The 18,754-nt window shown below is 48.8% G+C and overlaps 1 protein-coding gene across 5 annotated transcripts in view; it reads right to left on the reverse strand.

Annotated features, from left to right (window-relative positions):
- ETS1 (ETS proto-oncogene 1, transcription factor) overlaps positions 1–18,754 on the reverse strand; it is a 116,831-nt gene that overhangs the window by 51,193 nt on the left and 46,884 nt on the right. Inside the window, exon 1 of one of the 5 annotated variants that reach the window (XM_059676621.1) lies at positions 14,163–14,654. The exons of 2 other annotated variants lie outside the window; for them this stretch is intronic. In XM_059676621.1, the coding sequence (XP_059532604.1) occupies positions 14,163–14,244 (82 nt within the window). In that variant the 5' untranslated portion in view covers positions 14,245–14,654. Of the gene's footprint in view, positions 1–14,162; positions 14,655–18,754 lie in introns of those variants that run through there. 2 more of the 5 variants (XM_059676625.1, XM_059676623.1) reach the window with 2 other exon arrangements.

Consider the following 18,754-nt stretch of genomic DNA (forward strand, 5'->3'; position numbering starts at 1 on the left):
AAATCAACCCCTGCGATTGGCAACGGGCATCCTCCGGCGGTGCCCGGGGTTCCTGCCGACGCCTTCCGCCCCATAGCGCTTCGGGGAAAGTCTGCTGGGACGGGGAGGGTCTCAGGGGCCTTGGCCGGGGCCCAGAAGGGACAGGGGTGTGGGGGAGAAAACAAGGATGGTCCGAACGGATGCACTGGCCTGGCCATGGACGGCAGCCTGGCTCAGGAAGGGACAGGAGGGAGGACACAGTTCCAGTCCTGGCTCGCTGTATTCAGCTGTCGAGTTTTCCTGCGAAAGCTCAGATGCCCAAGTCACTCCCAGAAAAGAAAGGGCTCCAGGGCAAAGAGGAGAGCAGTTAGCCAACCATGTCCAGATAAGGACGATTCCAGTAAAAGGCCTGGTTCGATGCTTGGGAGCTGGGAGCGAGACCTGCCCCCTCTCGCTCAGGGCTGCTAAGGGTGCGTGAGAGGAAGCCATGGTGACCCTGGCCACAGGGCCTGCTCTGGCCCGCTTGGTGATGGGGGTGTCAAGTGGAAAATTTTCAGTAACCAGGTTAACAGTAACCACAGTTTTAACAACCACCGAAGTAATAACAGCCCCGTCAGCTGAACGTTTGTGCAAAATACGGTGCCCACAAGATAATGATAAAAATACCGTGCCCTGTGGCGGTACAAACGTATTTTACAGGAATTCTCTCGGATCCTTACAAGAACCCTGCCAGCTCTTCGCTACGAAGGATCAGAAAAAGGAAGGCTTCGGGGAGTTAAATACTTCACCTACGGACAAATCAGCAAGCACAGGACTTCAAACCCACGGCTGTCTCACCTCCAGAGCTGCTTCCCATCCAGGGCACCAGGGTGCCTGCAGTGAAGAATATCTTGTCATCAAAATAATGAATGAGAGGCTGTGTGATTCAGGGACAAAGATTACTTTCTAGGGAGCAACCCCAGTGCAAATCCCTTCCCTCGGACTTCCAAGCCTCCTGTTATGTAAATTTTAAGATTATAGAAAGAAACGTGTGGCATAAACAAATGCCCCAGATGAATATAAGAACCAAGTACCGATTACTGGAAAAGTTCAGTTGCACTTTAGGCTCCCTTAGCAGAGGGACTGTGAGAAGATTGGCAAATAGACTTATGGCTGGTTTGTAGAAGAGGAGCTTACTATATGTCTTGCACCAGCCTTTTTGAAATTCAAGTATCAATTCCTTGGCATAGGTCCTCCCATAAAAACGCTGAAAATATTCTCTTCGTACAAAGCCAGGCAGTTGGAAACAGGCAGGACTCCTCTCTGCTCCTCCCTGGCCGTCTGCAGGAGCCTGTGCAGCACCACACAGCTGATCAGACCCTGGGAAGCCAGGCCAAGCTGCCGGGGCCCAATCTCATTTCACAAACGAAGTCACTGTGTTGCTCACCCAGCACCCAACATCCTCTGAGACAATGCAACCAGTCTGGAATTTCAAAGGTCTCCCATCAGCCCATCCATCACAGAACAGTATGGGTTAGGGCCTGAGAGAGCCAGGAAGCGCCTCTGAGAAGCCTTCAGAAGTCCAGAAATAAATAAATACATACACATCTACTTTTTTAAAAAAAAATCTCCAATCAGAGGTTAACTCCAGGTGCACCCTGTCGATACGGAATCATTCGTGTGTATTTATTTTTCTGCAAACATTCCTATTGCATCCAGTGGCCTCAAGGCCTAGACTCGTCCCTCAGAATAGCCCCTCCTTGGAGAATTCTCAAGCCCCGGTGGACGCTCTGACTTCCTGCCTCAGTTTCCCAATCTGGACAATGGAGGCCAAAGCGTGCCCATTCTGTGCACAAGTTCAGTCAATTTAGTTAGCCACTTTTCATTTGTCCATTATGAAACTGGAAATGCAAAGTAGACATTATGTGAACTTATTTTTTGGGTGAGTGAGGAGCCTCTCTCTCTATTACACATCCCAATGGTCGATATTTATAGATATCCTGAATGTTTTCTGCCCTGTCCTCACATCATGAGTAGCCTAAAAGGCACTCCACACAGAAGAATGTTCCAAGAATCAAAGCCTCAGATGAGAATACCGGCAAGTTTCCTCTAGGAACAGAGTCTACGTTTGCAGGGTTTTGTAAATGGAAAGACCGAAGTTCCCATCTGTGACCCGAAAGCTCTCTGATTGGGAAAATTCCCGGAGCCTTTCCAAGACCCAATCTCTTTATCTTTACAGGGTTGTTTGAAGAATTCGATTGTTTGTGTGAAACGCCTTGCTCAGTGCCTGGCACACAGTAGGTGCTCTTACGTTTCACTGTTCTCTCTCCCCGCAACTGAACACAGACGTATACAGAGACCAAAAGCAAGCACCCAGCAGTTTTGAAGAGCATTTTGGTTTCCATTAAGAGGTGAGAAAGGTGTGAGATTGAACTCTTGATCTTCTGTGAAATCAAGGATGCATTTCCTGCGTGTGTGCGCGCACACACACACAGGCACACGTGACTCACCCTCAGAGAGTCCTTATGTGCTCAGAATCACAGCTCTCGCTAATCCAATAACACTCCTGGCATCACCCAGCGACTCCAGAGCGCTTTCTCCACGTGAACGCGTGAACTCCCCCACTGTCTCCCAAGAAAGGCAGCTCGCTCACGCTCACAGGGAGCGCCCTTTTCCCAGAGGAACACAGAGGAGATTCGGAGAGGCAGCTATCCCCTGGCAGCTCAGAGCAGAAGCAGACTCAGGTGCCCTAATTCTCACCCAGGCGCTAAAAGGAAAAAGGGTGGCCGCCTATAGGTGGGCCTGCCTGGCTGTCAGTCCAGAAAATGTTCAAACTATACCCAAGTGGGGGAGGGGGGCATGAGCCAGAGCCTGCATACCCGTGTGAGGAGACACACTAAGATGTGCTTTACAAGCCTAAATGTTCCTGGCATCCAAGCTAGTGCCCATACACAAACATGCACACTTAACCCTATGATCTCCATTTGTGCTGCAATCAGAGGAACCCCACCTCTGCTTCCCGATTCCACCTCCTGTTCCCCAATAATCCAGAGACCCCCCAAGGGCACTGCTGGCCACTTAGCCTCACACTCACTCCCATGGAAACAGCAATGTGCCAACAGGATCCTGCTCAATGTAACAACCTGGGGTTTGGCCTTGGGCTGCTCTGGCTTCCAGAGTGAAGCAAACAAACAGGGAGAGGGCTTCGGTTATGGCAAGAAGCGACACATTGTATTCGAGGGGTAATCTAATACAACTTTACTAAACTCTGTGTAGGTACCTGGTGCCATAGCAGATGCCCCTACTCCAAATAGAAACTAACAAGGCACGGGGCGGGGCGGGGTGGGGGTGGGGGGGAATTCAGGCATCTAAGATGTCATTAATTCTTATATGCTTCTTTCCCACATCATGCAGTATGAGATTCAAAGGTTTGGGGTGTTTTTCTTTTTCCTGATCTGCTCCTGCAGTTACCTGAAGGTCCTCCTGGTCATTAAAGTGGGCCTCGTTTGCTAAAAAGAGTAAACTGAGGCACGGAAGACCATGCGCATATATTTCAACATAAGAAAGCAGAGGTGGGACCAGAACTTCTTTTCAAAAGGCGTCAGATTAAAAACGAATGCGTGTCTCCAAGTCCAAGGGCAGCCTCCACCAGAGGGAAATGGCCTATCTGTGAGCAGCCCGCGAAGTAAGGCATGTTTTTTCACTTCTTGAGAAGGAACTAACTTGCCATCTTACTGAAAGGCTGACCAGGGCCATGGCATCACCGAGAACTCAGAGAATTTTCTTCGTCCTATGTCACGGCCCACTCAGAGCTCAGTTAATGTGCGGGGGATCGACTACATATAAAATAAGTAGGGAAATCTGTCTCTAGCAAAAGAGGAAAGGATGTCTGCTTGACAGTTCTGATCTCAAGCTAATGCTTATTATTGTTGTTATTTTTATTATTATTACTATTATTAAAGTAAATGCACCATGTGCTCATCAAGTCAAAGGAATGTTTAAAATGTGGGTGGCAGAATGGAAATGTCGGGGGGGGGGGGTAGAGAAATCTAGCTTCATGGTCTAGCTCTGCCATGTACCATGTGACCTCGGAAAAGCAGCAGCGTAGCTGCTCTGCAATCCCCCTGCTTGTAAACTGTTGACAACTCCAAGGATTACCAGGGGGCTCGATCGAATATGGCACAGTCTCGTGTCAAGTGGTACAATGCTGCCGATTCCAGCCAAGCCTTAAGTGAACTGGTACACAATCGGCACCCACGGATCTCAGCATTTGCCCAAATTCAACAAGCACCCAGCTGTGTGACCTTGGGCAAGGTGTTTAACCTCTCAGTTTCTTCATCTGTGAAATGGGACTGTTAGGGGAAAATAGTAAGGTACTTGGCAAATTAGTAAGTTAACGCAGTCAAAAGACAGCACCCAATAATTCATGGGAAAGAAACAAAACACAAAGCTAAAGATGAGTGGGTATGAGATGGTAGGTACCCGTAGGTAAACTCTACCCTACTATCAAGGGCAGATGGTAGGTACCCGTAGGTAAACTCTACCCTACTATCAAGGGCAGTTTTCCCCCAAACGGGCCTGCTGATCTCAGGTCTCTGCTTCTGAAAGAAAAGAGTAACCATGGTGGGCCTTTCTCAAAATGTAGACATAACATCAAGAAAATGATGTTCAGATAAGGCCTGCGTGCGAGCGATGATGCTCTCCCACTGCTGCAAAAGCAGCCTTTGAAAAGCCTGCCGCCATCCAACACACACGTGTAGCTTCCGGGGCAGACGGACAGAAGGCGAGGGAGCCCAAGGCAGGGGTAGCCTGTCTGTCCAGGCTCTGCGGGCAGCCTGGGTCCAGACACCATTCCCTAAGCCGCCAGAAACCAGGGGGGCCGGGCCCTCCCCTCTGACAGACAGGAGGCAGGGACCTGACTCCGTGGGGATGTCAGGAAGAGGCACGAGGAGGCTTTCAGCAGAACCAGGAGGGACTGTTGATGTACAGGGCAGTGCATTCGGTGAAATAAGCTCCCTGCGCAGACCACAGGCTCAGCCCTGAGGATGCAGCTGGGCCCGGCTGCCTCACCTCCCGGACCCCCAACCTCCACCTCCTTCCTCCAGATCAGAGCCCGCGCTGGAGCTGCCTTCCGCTGCAACCGTAGCAGAGGCCTATGGAGAAAGGAAGCTGTTTCATGGAGGGCGACCAAGAGGAAGGTCTGACCCCGGGCCCAGGGTCACCCCCAGACAATGTGCAGGTGTCTGGGCGTCTGTCACTATAAGCCAGGCCACAGACGATGTCAAAAGTCTCTTTCTGTGAAAGGCAACCTTCACGGATCCACTCAAAATTCCCCCAGGTGATGGAATCGTGATGAAACAGAATTGGGGGATGAACACAATCTGGGGGAGAAGGCAGGTTATGTTGCCAACCACTTGAACGACAGTCCCTGCTCTCTGGAGGCCTTCATTATTTTCAACGTGAGAGTCATAAAATGTCAGTGCTCAGAGGAACCTCATAGGCCATGAGGTCCAAGGTCACAGGGATAAACAGTCGCAAAGCCAGGGCTAGAATCAAGGCCTCTAGATAGTGGCAGGCCCCCCGGAGTGGCCATCCGATTTATTCCGTACACAGTATTTATTCCTACAAGGCTGGCGGGTCTCCCCTTATCACCCATGAATTCTCCTGACACCCCAGGCCTCTAATTGCTATTCGAGGATAGAAGACAACATACGCATAATGTATAGAATAAACTTAAATCTTAGGCGAAGAATGTCAAACAGATAGGAAAAAGGTAGGAACGCTAGAAGTGTTAAAGACCTCACAGGGGAATTCTGCTGAGTAATCTCCTGGGAGGCATTTTCTGAAGGGAATTTTAGAATCAGACTCAACAACACACTCTGAATTGAAATGTACACGACAACTAACGAGTGATCCTAGCACAAAACTGTAATTGCATAAAAATCTCATCAGTTGTGAGCAGGAGTTCCTAAATACTTCAAAACCCAGGTGCCTCCACTTAGCAGACTTAGGAATAGCCTGGCCTGACCTAGTTTCTTTATTTTCCATTTGTACCTTGAAACTATGTAAGTGATTGATCCTGTCATCATCTCTGAGGTTTAACGCTTAGCCTGATAAGCTGATACAGAAGTTTTAACAACTAACAGTTTGAGGGTGAAGTAAAGTAATACTACAAAAAAAAAATCACCTCTCGCCTAAGGCTCTTCCATAACACTACTCCGTCCTTAAACATCTCCCTTCTTCCAAAGGCAAAATTCATCCTGGGATTCCAGATGCTCTCACATAGGTCACGCCTCACACTTCCTCCTCTCTCTCCTTCCTACCATCAATATTTTTCTTCATATTTATGTAAGCCTTTCTTTCACCCCAAACTTTTGGCATTCCTCCTCCCCTGTCTTCTGCATCTAAAACCTAACACCATCCTACCTCTGTTCTTAGGCCTCCTGCAAATGCTTCTGAAATACCCCTGTGCTCCCTGAAGCCGACCCATGAACTGTTGGAAGAAGCGACCCAACTGGCACAGAAAATAGGAGTGTTCATTGATGGCCACATATTTCCATAAATTCCAACAGTGGTCTCCTGCACCTCTAGCCATGGAAGCATCTGGGACACCGGGACTAGTTGGTCTGAGTTCTCCTGACCAGCCACACACCCCACCCGGGAGGGGTGACAGGTACCCAGAAATAATTACACAAAGAGTGGCACCCACGCTGACCGACCTGGTCACCGGAGACGGCAAACCCACCCAAGAGCAATGCTTGGCCCATAGGAGGACTTTTCCAAAAGTCTATGAAACATCACGTACAACCCTTCATTCCTTTTTCTCATTATGGCCTTTTGTTGTTGCATTCGTTTGCTTACACTTTCTTACCTTTTTCTTGTTATCATTCCTCTTCCTTCCTCCTTCTTTAGCCAAAAGGGATGTTGCAATTGAATCCACCGTTCCCTTCCTCCCTCCCTAAAGAATTGAGGGCTTGCTTTTACATTTTAGTGTTACCCACTTTCATGGTACAAAACTCTTTTTTTTTCTTTTTGGCCCCATTTGATCCCAACAGTAGAATTTCTCATCTTGGCTAAGCATTAAAACAAAACAACAGCTTTAATTGTCTTCACTTGTGTAATGATGATATGCCCCCCCCCCACCTACTCAAAAGCTCTCTCTCTCTCTCTCTCTCTCTCTCTCTACCTCCCTCCCTCCCTCCGTAGAACCTTGCAAAGCAAAAGTGAACAGCTTAGCATCACAACCCAAAACTACCAAGAGGTTGCAGATGCTTGAAATGAACTTGTTTGAGGTTGATGTTTAGTTGTTTCTCAGGCGCTGAGAAATATTACATTATGCGTCAAAAACATTTAAAAATATAACCCATGGGGTTGGGGAGAAAAACCACACTGCACTTACATTGCCTCAAACTCTTCATCTGGTCCTCTCAGCTTACTTTGGCTGGTCTAAACCCTAAGATTAACAACTCAGAGTAGATATTTAAAAAGAATATTATCATTCAAATTCCGTGTCTAAGTAGTTGACCCTCGTTTGCTGGGAGAATTCCAGTTCATGTCTATTGCCCCGGTGCAATTAGTAACAGCGTCAAAAGTGTTCAGGTTTAAATAGCAAATGATATGACCGTCCAATCTATACGCCATCAAGATCCGAAATCCAATAGCCTAAAACTTTCCACTGTTCCCCTGGGTCTTAAAGCATGACCTGGCCAATAGTTTACGATTTTCAGAGAAAGAACTAAATGCTACAGAAAAGAACTGAAAGAAGTCGATGAGGCAGTAAGAAGCCATATTTCAAGGGTCTGGGGGAAAGGCTGGCACCCCAGCAGGAGACACTGGAAAGCACCTGGAAAATAGAATGAAGTTGGCCAAATGATCAATAAATATTTATGGCCCGAACAACAACATTTTGAGTGTGTCTGTAAGCATGGCTCCGCGCCAGCGAAATCGGATCTCCTGCAACCTACGCTACAGACCGATCTCGTTCTGTATCTGCATGGAGACTCTAAACTGCCCAATTAAATTAAAAAGGTAACACAGCTAGACACGGGGCTTCAGAAAGAGGGCCAACTAGGAAGAGTCAGTTTATGCAATTTGAAAAACATCTACTAACAGGGTGAAAAAAAAAAGGGGGAATCTTTAATCCAGCTGCAAAAAGTAGCTATAGACGCATGATGAGAAGAGATGATAGATTTGGGCATTGTCTTGGCATTCCTATCCCTGAGTTAAGAAAAGCTTAACAGCGAGAAGCAAAGAAGAGACCTAGAAGGTGGTGAACAGAGAGGCGAATCCCATCCGAGGTTCTAAGTAGCCAAATAAAAACATGGCGACTGTGTTGTTAACACACAGATTCCTCTGTGATGACCGCATGGGGCTGAGGACGCTGATTATTTGGAGAAACTGCTCCCCGCCGGGCAGGGGTAGAGGAGCCAATACCTTCCGCTCAGACAAGGAGCCTGGCGTCTGGCTGCTTCTCCATCAGCCATGGGCTGTGGAGGGCGGGCGGGTCTGCAGGTAGAATCCTAGGGCTCACTTTCCCTCTCGTGCCGGAATAACTGCAAACAGTGTGCCCCGGCCCGTGAAATGGGCTTGGAAACACTACATTTTAGGCTTTGAAAAAGCACTAAATTTTAGGCCCAAAAACACCCACACAAAAAACTCTTGCTGTGCAGACAGCAAAGGTAGGTACCTCTGGCCTCTTTGCAAGCAGGAAAATGCAATGAAAACCATAGAAAGAAAGTGAACTCATTGCTGTTCTGTCTCTCATCACCCAGCGTGTAAGTGAGATGCCGGGAAGGGCAGCGTCCGTGATGAAAGAGGGGGAACAAGCCGAGTCAGGAGCCTGGGGAAGGATGCGACCTTGGAGGTGAACATAATCACCTCCCCACCTGTGCGACAGTGACTACACTGGGGAAACAAGAGCCCTGGGTCTCTGCTTGGTGGTCGGAGGCAAACATTGCTGGACCTTCCAGCATCTTCCAGAAGCAGCCCAGCTGACTGCCAGGTCTGGAGACCGTGCCTGGGCAGGCTCTTGCCCCAGGCTCAGCGGAGTCATGCAGGGTGGCTGGGACCCCTGCACCTAAAGCACCAACCATCACTACCTTCTCGTTGCCCTCTCTTTTATTTATTTTTTTAAAATATATTTTTACTGATTTCAGAGAGGAAAGGAGAGAGAGAGAGAGAGAGAGAGAGAGAGAGAGAGAGAGAGAGAGAGAGAAAAAAACATCAATGGTGAGAATCATTGATCGGCTGCCTCCTACATACCCCACACCAGGGATCGAGCCCACAACCCAGGCATGTGCCCTTGATCGGAATCGAACCCAGGACCCTTCAGTCCGCAGGCCGCCACTCTATCCACTGAGCCAAACAGGCTATGACCCTCTTCTAATTTCCACAGCTTCTAAGAACAACACGGTGTTTTTATTTTTAGGCATAACATGCCTGCAACAGCTGGTCAGTTTGCAATTTTCTAACAGTGTGGCCTTGGGTGAATTGTGCACCTCTCTGCATATCATTTTCCTCCTCTGAAAAGGAGATAAAATAAAACCTCCCCCACCCCAGAATGCAAAAGAGCAATTGTATGTTAGCATGACAAGTACATGATGCAGGCTCCACCTGTATCAGGAAGACCCCGACAGGGGTGAATGCAAGAATCTCCCTTCAACACAAACTCATGGAATGCCACCACAGCCCCAGGCCATTCCTTCCGCAAAACTGAGAGGCATCTAATTGTGCTGCCACCGAGCCTCTACCTGTGGCTCTTTGGAAATGGGAGCCTGGCTTTGCTGAAAAGCCCTGACCTGCACTAACCAGCTTTGGGTTTGCACAGAGTCCGATGGAGCTCAGAGCAAGCTGGCTCTGGGAGGCTGACCAGGGCTGGTTTGTCTCCTAGAAGGAGGTCATCTCCTACAGGGTGGTCTGGTCTCTTTAAGAAAGAAAAAAAGTTGCACAAACCGAAAAAAAACACACACACACACACAACAACAAACAAAAAAAAGAACCCCAGCAATACTAACCAACCAAAAATGCCAGGAATGCAAGCTCTGCCAACCAAATAAATAAATAAAATGTGAGATACTTTATAATAACTGGACACGATGCATTTCTCAAGCCTGCATAATTGAAATACCCTACTTTTCCATCCGCCCTGCAAAGGTCCTGGTGGCCTCTAGTCTTGGTGGCTGTTTGGATCTGAGGTAGCGTTGACAAAGCCCATCACCCAAAGTAACTAACCGACCCTTGTGACTTTAGCTCTGACAGGTGAGACCTCGAGACCCTCTGAAAGTTACCCATCTCCGTGTGTGCTCTCTGGAGATCTCCACTAAGCAGGAGAAGGCGGTCTCTTTAACTGTACTCTTCTCTTACCTAAAGAGGTACAGAATACAGCGGTAGCCCCTATCCAACATTTCAAGGGCCCCTGAAAATTCTACCCCAATCAGGGTCCCTTTTTTGTTGACTTGTTTTCTAGTTAACTGTTCAAGAGAATGTATTATGGGTCCGGCACTGTTTTAAGAGGTTGCACACATTCCTAGATTTAATTCTCATATCAACCCGTGAGGTGGAACAATTACGACACTCATGGATGCAAGAGCAGGAGCACAGAGAGATGCAGTCATTTGCCCAAAGTCACACAGCTGGGAAGTAGCAGAGCTGGGATTCCAACTCAGACAGGTTGGCTCTAGAGCCCCAGCTCTGAGCCACTGGGGTCCTTAGTCACTAATGGGGTGGTCCGTGGAGTGTGGGGGGAGGGTCTTGAAGCACTATGAACAGGGGATCCTGGTAGCCTGGCAACTCTGCCTCCTTCTTGTCTACACTGATGAAGATACACAGACTGATGAGAGAGACGGGGAGAGGGACAAAGTGTCTTCCTATCTCTAAGGTCCCCAATGGATGGACATGCTCTGCTCGGATGGGGGGGGGGGCAGGCGCGAACGTTTTACTCTTGTAAAGCAGCACACATCCAGAATTAGGGATCTCGCTCTTCTCTGGAAATTACACTCACCTCCCCAAGAAGGTGGAGAAGGAAGGAGACAAAAACTGAAGCAGCTTGGGAATGTATTTGCTTTGGCACCCAGCCTCCACCCGTCCCCAGCCAGGTCCCCACCGGGAGGGAGCTCCACGGACCCTCAATAGCTTTGTTTGTTTTAGCCCATTTAAGATCTGAAGAGCCCGGCCGTCGCACATTGCCATCAACAGGGTCTATCTTCCCACGACGAAGGAAAATGCAATTCCAATGTCATTTCAAAGTACAGGTATGTCAATTCGGGCCCGAAAGCTGTCAAAAATGCTGGGAGGTCTCCATCTCTAGAATAAAGGTTCCTGATCAAGTCCTATTCACAAACACAGGCTAACAATCCAGGACTCCTGTCCTTACGCCCCTTCCCAGTCCCCCGCCTCCCTTCTGCTTGTCTCTAGCTCTCCCATGGGAGCAGGGGACGGGGTGCAAGGGGGAGGGGGGTGGAGGGGCCTGGTTTAACTATTTAAACCAGATAAGATCCCAAACTAGTCGTCTCCACACGTAAGAAACTAAACAACCCATAGACTCATTCTGACAAATATTTAAGTCACAGCTGTGGACACAAAGCCACGCTGCTGTGAGAAGTTAAACTTTAAACACATGTCTTGTACGGTCTGATGGGCAAAGCAAATCCCTGCTCCGCCAGGGTCTTCTCCTCCCACAACAAAGCAGGCGGCCAGGCCGGCATGTTTTCCATCCCTGCACCTGCACGTGTAAGTTGCAACGGAAGGTTCTTGACTGAGCTTTGAAAGGTAACTTGCAGTGTTGCTCAAGGCAGTGGACGCTGAAGTTAGAAACAGGGCTTCATTGTACTTCAGCCGCTAGCTCACTAGATATTCTCAGGTGAGTGACTTACCTTCTCCAGGCCTCTCTTTCCCTCTCCCCTGTATGGGGTATGGGTAGAATGTTCACACATGTTTCTAAACACCCAGAATTAAATTCACTAAAACTTGGTTATTATAATCTATCTATGTATTTTCAAGTTTCTCCCTTTTTTTCCCCCCAAGATAGTTCCAGAAATCAAGCCTCATTACAATGAATGGCAGAAAACTGCCCAATCCCTTTGACCAGCTGAAATTTTATTGTATTGAATGTTGCTAACATGGTTTGTTAATCTTTAAAAAATGAATAAATAAATTGAGGCCTATAAAAACGTTTATTTGAATGGATGTGACTGTAACATTAGGCCTTATTCTACCCATTTTACAGATGGAAAAACAAAGGGAAGTTATGTACCCAGGGTTTGTTTTTTATCAATAACCAAGAGCATAATATACTTAAACTCTCTAAAATGTCACATTTAATTACTTAAAAGTTGCTTCAGCTGTTTACTGTGATCTAAACCTTGGGTTGCCAGGGACTCTTCCGTTCCCCGCACCTGGGCTCCACTGTAGGTGTGTGAACTGACATACTGCTAGCTACCCCATATCTCCCACACGACCCAACCTATGGACACGCGTATCAACAAGCCACTCTAAAGGAAAAGACCTACTAGTTGCGTGTATATCTCCACAGGGCACTACCCTGTCACTTCTTGCCTCTATAGTTTGAATCAACTGTGACTAACAGAACTTATTCTGGCTTCCTTGGACCCCCCCCCCCCCCCAAGGCAACTGTCATAAGGACGCCAGTTTTGAGTGGTAGCTCTAAGTGCCTGAAATGTCTCTGGTTCTAGTGGATCTCAGCATTGCTCTCAACATCCATCGCCATCCTTTGAGGACACACAAGCTAGAGCCTTCTCTGCACACTTCTCAGGGATCCAAGCTGGGGTTGAGGGTTAGGACAGTGGTTCTCAATCTGTGGGTCGCGACCCCTTTGGGGGTCGAATGACCCTTTCACAGGGGTCGCCTAAGACCATTCTGCATATCAGAGATTTACATTACGGTTCATAACAGTAGCAACATCACAGTTATGAAGTAGCAACGAAAATAATTTGATGGTTGGGTCACAACATGAGGAACTGTATTTAAAGGGCTGGAATGTTGAGAACCACTGGGTTAGGGGGTCTGAGAGGGGAGGACGTGCCCTGTCTTCACTGGCATCTATAAAGGACCCTCCAAGCGACAAAACATGGGCTTGGCTTGTGTCGAAAGTTTAAGCAGATTCAGAAAGAGTTAAAATGCACAACTAATCCTTCTGGCAGAGGCGAGGAAGGGTAAGCCACAGGGAGCAGCAGCTAAACTAATGGAGAAGCTGATGCACACTTACACATGATTGCAGTTCATTATTTTCCAGAAAGCATCGCCTTTTCTCGGTATCTTGCTAACTTCACCTCCAAAATCACAAATCTCAAAGGATAGCTGGCAGTGCCTTATCCTAAAAGCAATCATCTTTTCTTCTTAAACGGCATTTATTCCAGGAATAATGGAGTGTCAGACTCCATGAAACTGCTTAGCACCAAAAAAAAAAAAAAAAACTGTGCCTAAGGCAACATGAAGTTTCTTTCCCACCCCTTTCTTCTTCAAGTCCTTCAAATCAAAGAAGAGGACACCACCACCCACTAACTAACCAAAGACCCAAAGCGGGCTGTTGGGATGTTTGCCCTCTCCTAAGGCATCTGTAGTCCCCGAGGGCAGATGAGAAAAATGGCCAAAGTGAGTAATCTGCATGAAAAGCATCAGCGTGTTTCCCGACATTAAAATGCCCATTTCAGCGCTCCTCCCATCTCCTTGTCCTTCACCCAGAAAAGAGGCGCTAGAAAGCTAAGCGACCTGTGACAGGGGAGCTCAGGAAAGCAGGACATTTGAACTCAAGCCCTGGAGGGCCGGCCAGTTAGACACCTTTCCCCCTCTGCTGGCCCAGGCCCTCCATCCAGGTCCATTTCTAGGGGATGCAAAGTCAGGGGAAGGATGTCCTCTGAGGGTGTCCATTCCCCAAACGTGAAGGGGGAAAAAAGCCAGAGGGTTCTTGCTCATTTGGAAAAAAAATGAAGAAGCGAGAATGGGGTGCTGGACATTCGATAAACTGTTTCCCACTCTTCACGAAAACACAGCTGTGAAAATAAATACCACCCCCAAACCAGGGTCTCAGGCCACCAACAGTCCTCCTCCCTGCCTCTCTCCAGCTGCCACCAGCATCGCCCGCTCAGGCACAAACGCACAGCCTGCAAGGAAATTGCCAGGCGTGAGGGGAGACGTGGAGGAGACCCCGACCCAGAGCTGGGGTGCGCGTCTGGGCCGTCACCACTCACCCGGGGAGGGAAAAAGCTCCAGATCCACTTTTTCCGTCTTGATGATGGTGAGGGTCGGTTTGAGATCGACGGCCGCCTTCATGGTGCCAAGAGTGGAGGGCGGACAGGATAATAGCAAGTTTGCTGTTATTCTTGTTGTTTTTGCTTTTTAATGGGGATTCGTCTCGGGGAGGGGAGAAGGGACGGGGGCAATCCGATTTTCTTCCCTAAAGTCTCAAATGCCCGCCGGCTTTCCCCCTCCCGCGCGCAGAAGGTGCGCGCCCGGTGCTCCCGGCGAAGTTGGCACTTGGCGGGGAAAGTCGCGCGCTCGGGTCCCAGGCTCGCCCGCGCCCGCTCCCTCCTCTGGGCCGCCGGCTGCCTCCGCTCGTCGCCGCTCCCCGGAGCCGCTCGCCGGTCCTCCCTCCCGCGCACGCTCTTCCCTCCTCTTCAGGGCGTTTCTCTCCGCGCGGAGCCGGGCGCCGGGTCTGCGCCCCCCCGCACCGCATCCCCCAGGACCTCCGCGGGGGGGAGCGCGGGCGGGGCGCGGGGCGGGGCCGACAGCGGCTGGGCCCGGACTCCCAGCCAATCGGAAGCGGCCGCCCAAAGTGAAAGGAAGGTGGGCGGGGCTCCTGGCAGCCGGCGCCCCGCCCCGCACCCCGGACCCCGGGTCAGGCCGCCAAGGGGTAGGCGTGGAGCTGGGTGCGCCTCGGGCGGGCCCGGGGGGCGGGGGGACCCTGGGCACGGATGCGCGGGGCCGCGGGCAGCAGGCTGCGTGCAGAGTCTCCCCGACCTTCGGGAAAGTCCCCCTGATTCTCCACGCATTCTTGAGGGCTTGGTCACCCGCTCCGGCCCCCTCCCGGTGGCAGCATAGTTTTGGAAGTGCGTGTACATCATTCATTCACAAAGACTGACACACAGGACGTGAGGCATGCGGGTGGAGGGCGTGCGTGTGAGCAGTCGCAGGAGCCTCGCGAGCGGGTGTCCCCACAAGGGCTGTAGGAATAGTGGGCTCCCTCTGCTTAGTGAGCCAGGGAGCAGGACTGTTTATAGGCTTTTTAGAACCCACCGGTGCAATCAAGAAAAAACCAACCTGCCCTGGGTAAGCCTCAAGCCCAAGGCAGCCTACTGGGCACCCCAAAACAGAGGCTCACATGCTGCTGTTTAATTGGGAGAGTCCAGAACAGGGCCCCCAAACTAGAATCAGTCCTGGGCTTCCATAAGCTTCATTTTACTTAGAGCAGCGCTGACGCTGAAGGGGAAGTTACTGTTCCGTCCCTAACTATGTCCCCATTGTCCCTTTCACAGGCTCTCCTCTGGGAGATGAAACTGACCACCCCACTCTACCACCACCACCACCAAAGAGATCACCGGGTGTCTCTGTGGCTGTGAATTTCTGGAGCCATCACCCGTGACATCATCCACTTGGCAACACCAGACGCTTCGGACACCCCAACGTGATCCCGAATAATTAATGATTTGCCCCTGGTACATTGCTTATCATAAATGGAGATCGTTGGTCTTAGCAACCAGAAGATACAGCAGTACGTACATCTACTCCTATATAGAGACAGCTAGGGCCAGACGTTAAGAGCTCTCGTTCAGTCACTAAAAGATGAAATATAAACTTTTCTGAGCAACCTCGGAGAAAGCTATTTTTACTAAGTGCTGTTGCCTGATTTCTAAGCATACGTTGAACTCCCACAGCTTTGCCTGTCACTGTAACGTCTGCCTCTCATAAGTTTTAACACACCTGCTTTCTTTCCTCTAACCCCAGGTTCGTCTCCTTGCAGCCTTCTAACTCGCAGGCTTCCCACAGCAAATGAGGGAAGGAACTAGGAATAGAAAATAAATCTTGAACTTCCGGTTCACACTGCAGATCATGCCCCTCCTTCAGTAAACCAGGGGGAAAATATTTGTATGGAATAATCCTCATTTGTGAAGGATTGTTGTCATCCAGCTGTGTCTCCAAAAGGTACAGGAAAACAATGCTGGCCCCCAGATGACAAGAACAGGCAGTTCTGATCCTGGGAAAAGCCGGGGAAACAGCTGATGGATGAATTGTGCATTCACACATCCAGATGAGCCCCAAAGAAAAGGATCGGAAACCAGCCCTGCCGTGCCCACTGTGAATACATTAGCAGAAGAACTGAGCAAATCAAGTGTTGCTTGGAGGAATTTTCTCTCATTGATGTTATCTTAAGAAAATGTTGGGTTTTGTTTTAATTCTAGTATGAGTACTTGGCTTTTTTCAAAAGCAGCTTCCTCAGATCACGTCCTTTCTCTCTTCCCCAGTGGGTCCTTAGCTTTCTTCTCCAGGCTAGCCTAAACACCGCTGCTAATGCCCTCCAAACCCCCTCTTCGCTAAGAATCCTTCCTGGTTAAACTGTAAACACTTTCCACTCCCGCAGCGGGGAGGTTTAGTCCTTCAGTTCTTCAACTCAACGTGTCCTCACCCTTTTCTAACCTAGCCAGGCTGGAAGCACAGAAACTCAAAATGTTTGAGGATCCCAGTCAAGGAATGGGGTTGGGGAGATGGCCAGGTTGGGGAGATAGCCAGGAGCCCCCACAGACCTCCCTGAAAGTTATCTCTATGGGAGCTGATCATAAATATCATATCAGTGTTATCAGAAGTTATGCATCGAACCCTCCGGTTAAAACTTCACTTGGGACAAGGAGCACTAGTACAGACAAGTTAAAACATTGCAAGTATCAATGCGATTAACCCAATCAAATTTGATTAATGAACATTTTCTTCTTTTTAAAAAAATATTTTTTTATTAATTTCAGAGAGGAAGGGAGAGGGAGAGAGAGAGAGAAACATCAATGATGAGAGAGAATCATTGACCGGTTGCCTCCTGCACGCCCCCTACTGGGGATTGAGCCCTTACCTCAGGCGTGGGCCCTGACTGGGAATGGAACCATGACCCCCTGGTTCATAAGTCCAGGCTCAATTACTGAGCCACATCAGCTGGGCGAAAATTTTATGCTCTTTAGAACACAAGTAGATTTTCCTAAATGTTCCTTATGAACTTCAGTTGCCATTTCTGTCTTGCCATGTCCTTAAAGACAATGCCTGGCCCAGTGCCTGACACACTGCAGATGCTCCATAAATATGTGTTGAATGATGAATTATCAACTTCCTGGTCATGTGGGCGTCAGCTTGCCACCAACTCTCTCTAATTTAAAGATCGAGTGAGTTTGGTCTGCTATGGCTGTGAAGATGAACTTGAAAAACGGCAGTGACTCCGCACCCAGGTCTGCCCGTTCTCCCATAGGGCAGGGGGGAGCGTCTGTTCCCCAGTCCCCATGTCACTCCAGGTCATTTGTGCCTCAGTTTCCCCACCAGCAAAACAAAATCGGCTGAACCTTGCCTTCCGCTTGGCTAATTGTTCCTAGATTATATCTGATTGCTAAGGCATTCAAGACAAATCAGCAGAGGACATACTTGTTACTAGTAGCTCTGGCGTTCTGTTGCTCCCTCAGTTGGGAGAAAACAGAAGTATATTTTTAAACATTCCTTAGACTTAGGGAATTACATCCAGCAAGTGCTGCAGCTGTTTAAGCCAGGAACATCATGCCAGTAAGATTTAAAAAAAAAAAAAAAAGGCTGCAGGAGTTGAGGGACAAGGGTGTGGAACTAGACATTATTGTACAAGAAAAAAAAATAGTCACATTTTTACATGAATTCCCTCAAAAAACATGAAGTATGTAAAAAGAGAAAAAAAAACACATAAACTTTGTCAGTTATAGTCCTCCTTCAACTCCACCCCAAATTGAACTAAAAGAAATATGAAAATTCACCTAATTTCAAACACAGCAGACAGGCACCCCTCTCCAGAAGTGTGCGAGAATAAGTCGTCAATTTCCTGAATGTTGAACTTCGACAAACCTAGGGATCTCTGAGTTTCCAGCTAAAGTACGCTTTATTAGAGGTAAATACAAAAACAGCCAGACCACTAACGGCTAATCCAGAACAAGCTGATGACTCACAGATGTTAATTTACCGGTTTAAGTGTAAGATTAAAAAAAAAAAGAGAGAGAGAGAGAGAGAGAAACTCCTCGATTAACAACCTGAGTTTGTGGTTGTTTTTCTTTGAGAACAGGCAACAGCCTCTGACACAGAAACAGGCTCCTAAGGCTTAACTGGAAGGCAAGTGGTTTCTCTGATAAGTTGAGCCCTTTAAAAGCACCCGGGGAAGAAAGATGCCTGGGACTCCCTGTCCACCACCATCAAGCAGCAATAAAATGGAAAATCAGAGATTGGGGTGGGGGAGGGGGATGAGAATAACTCTCTTAATTAAACTCTGATGTCAAAGGACATTGGGGTCAACACAAGAACCCCAGTGGGGGACCCAGAACTGACTGCAGGCTGGCTCTGTGACCTCACCAAAGCTACTTAACCTTCCTGTGTCACAACCTCATCTCTGTTCCAGGGAATAAAACCAGCCCTGGCTCTCCCCACCATGTAATACAGACTCATTAGCTATTGTTTAGATGGTACAATAAACAATGAGCGATAAGAGGAGCTGCAGTTGGGAGGGAAGCGGCCAGAGGGATGGGCAGGCCAGGGGAGGACTGGGGGAGGGGGCGGGCTTGTTGGCCGGGAAAGCTCT

The sequence above is a fragment of the Myotis daubentonii genome, chromosome 19 (genome assembly GCF_963259705.1).
Source record: "Myotis daubentonii chromosome 19, mMyoDau2.1, whole genome shotgun sequence".
Taxonomy (NCBI): Eukaryota; Metazoa; Chordata; class Mammalia; order Chiroptera; family Vespertilionidae; genus Myotis; species Myotis daubentonii.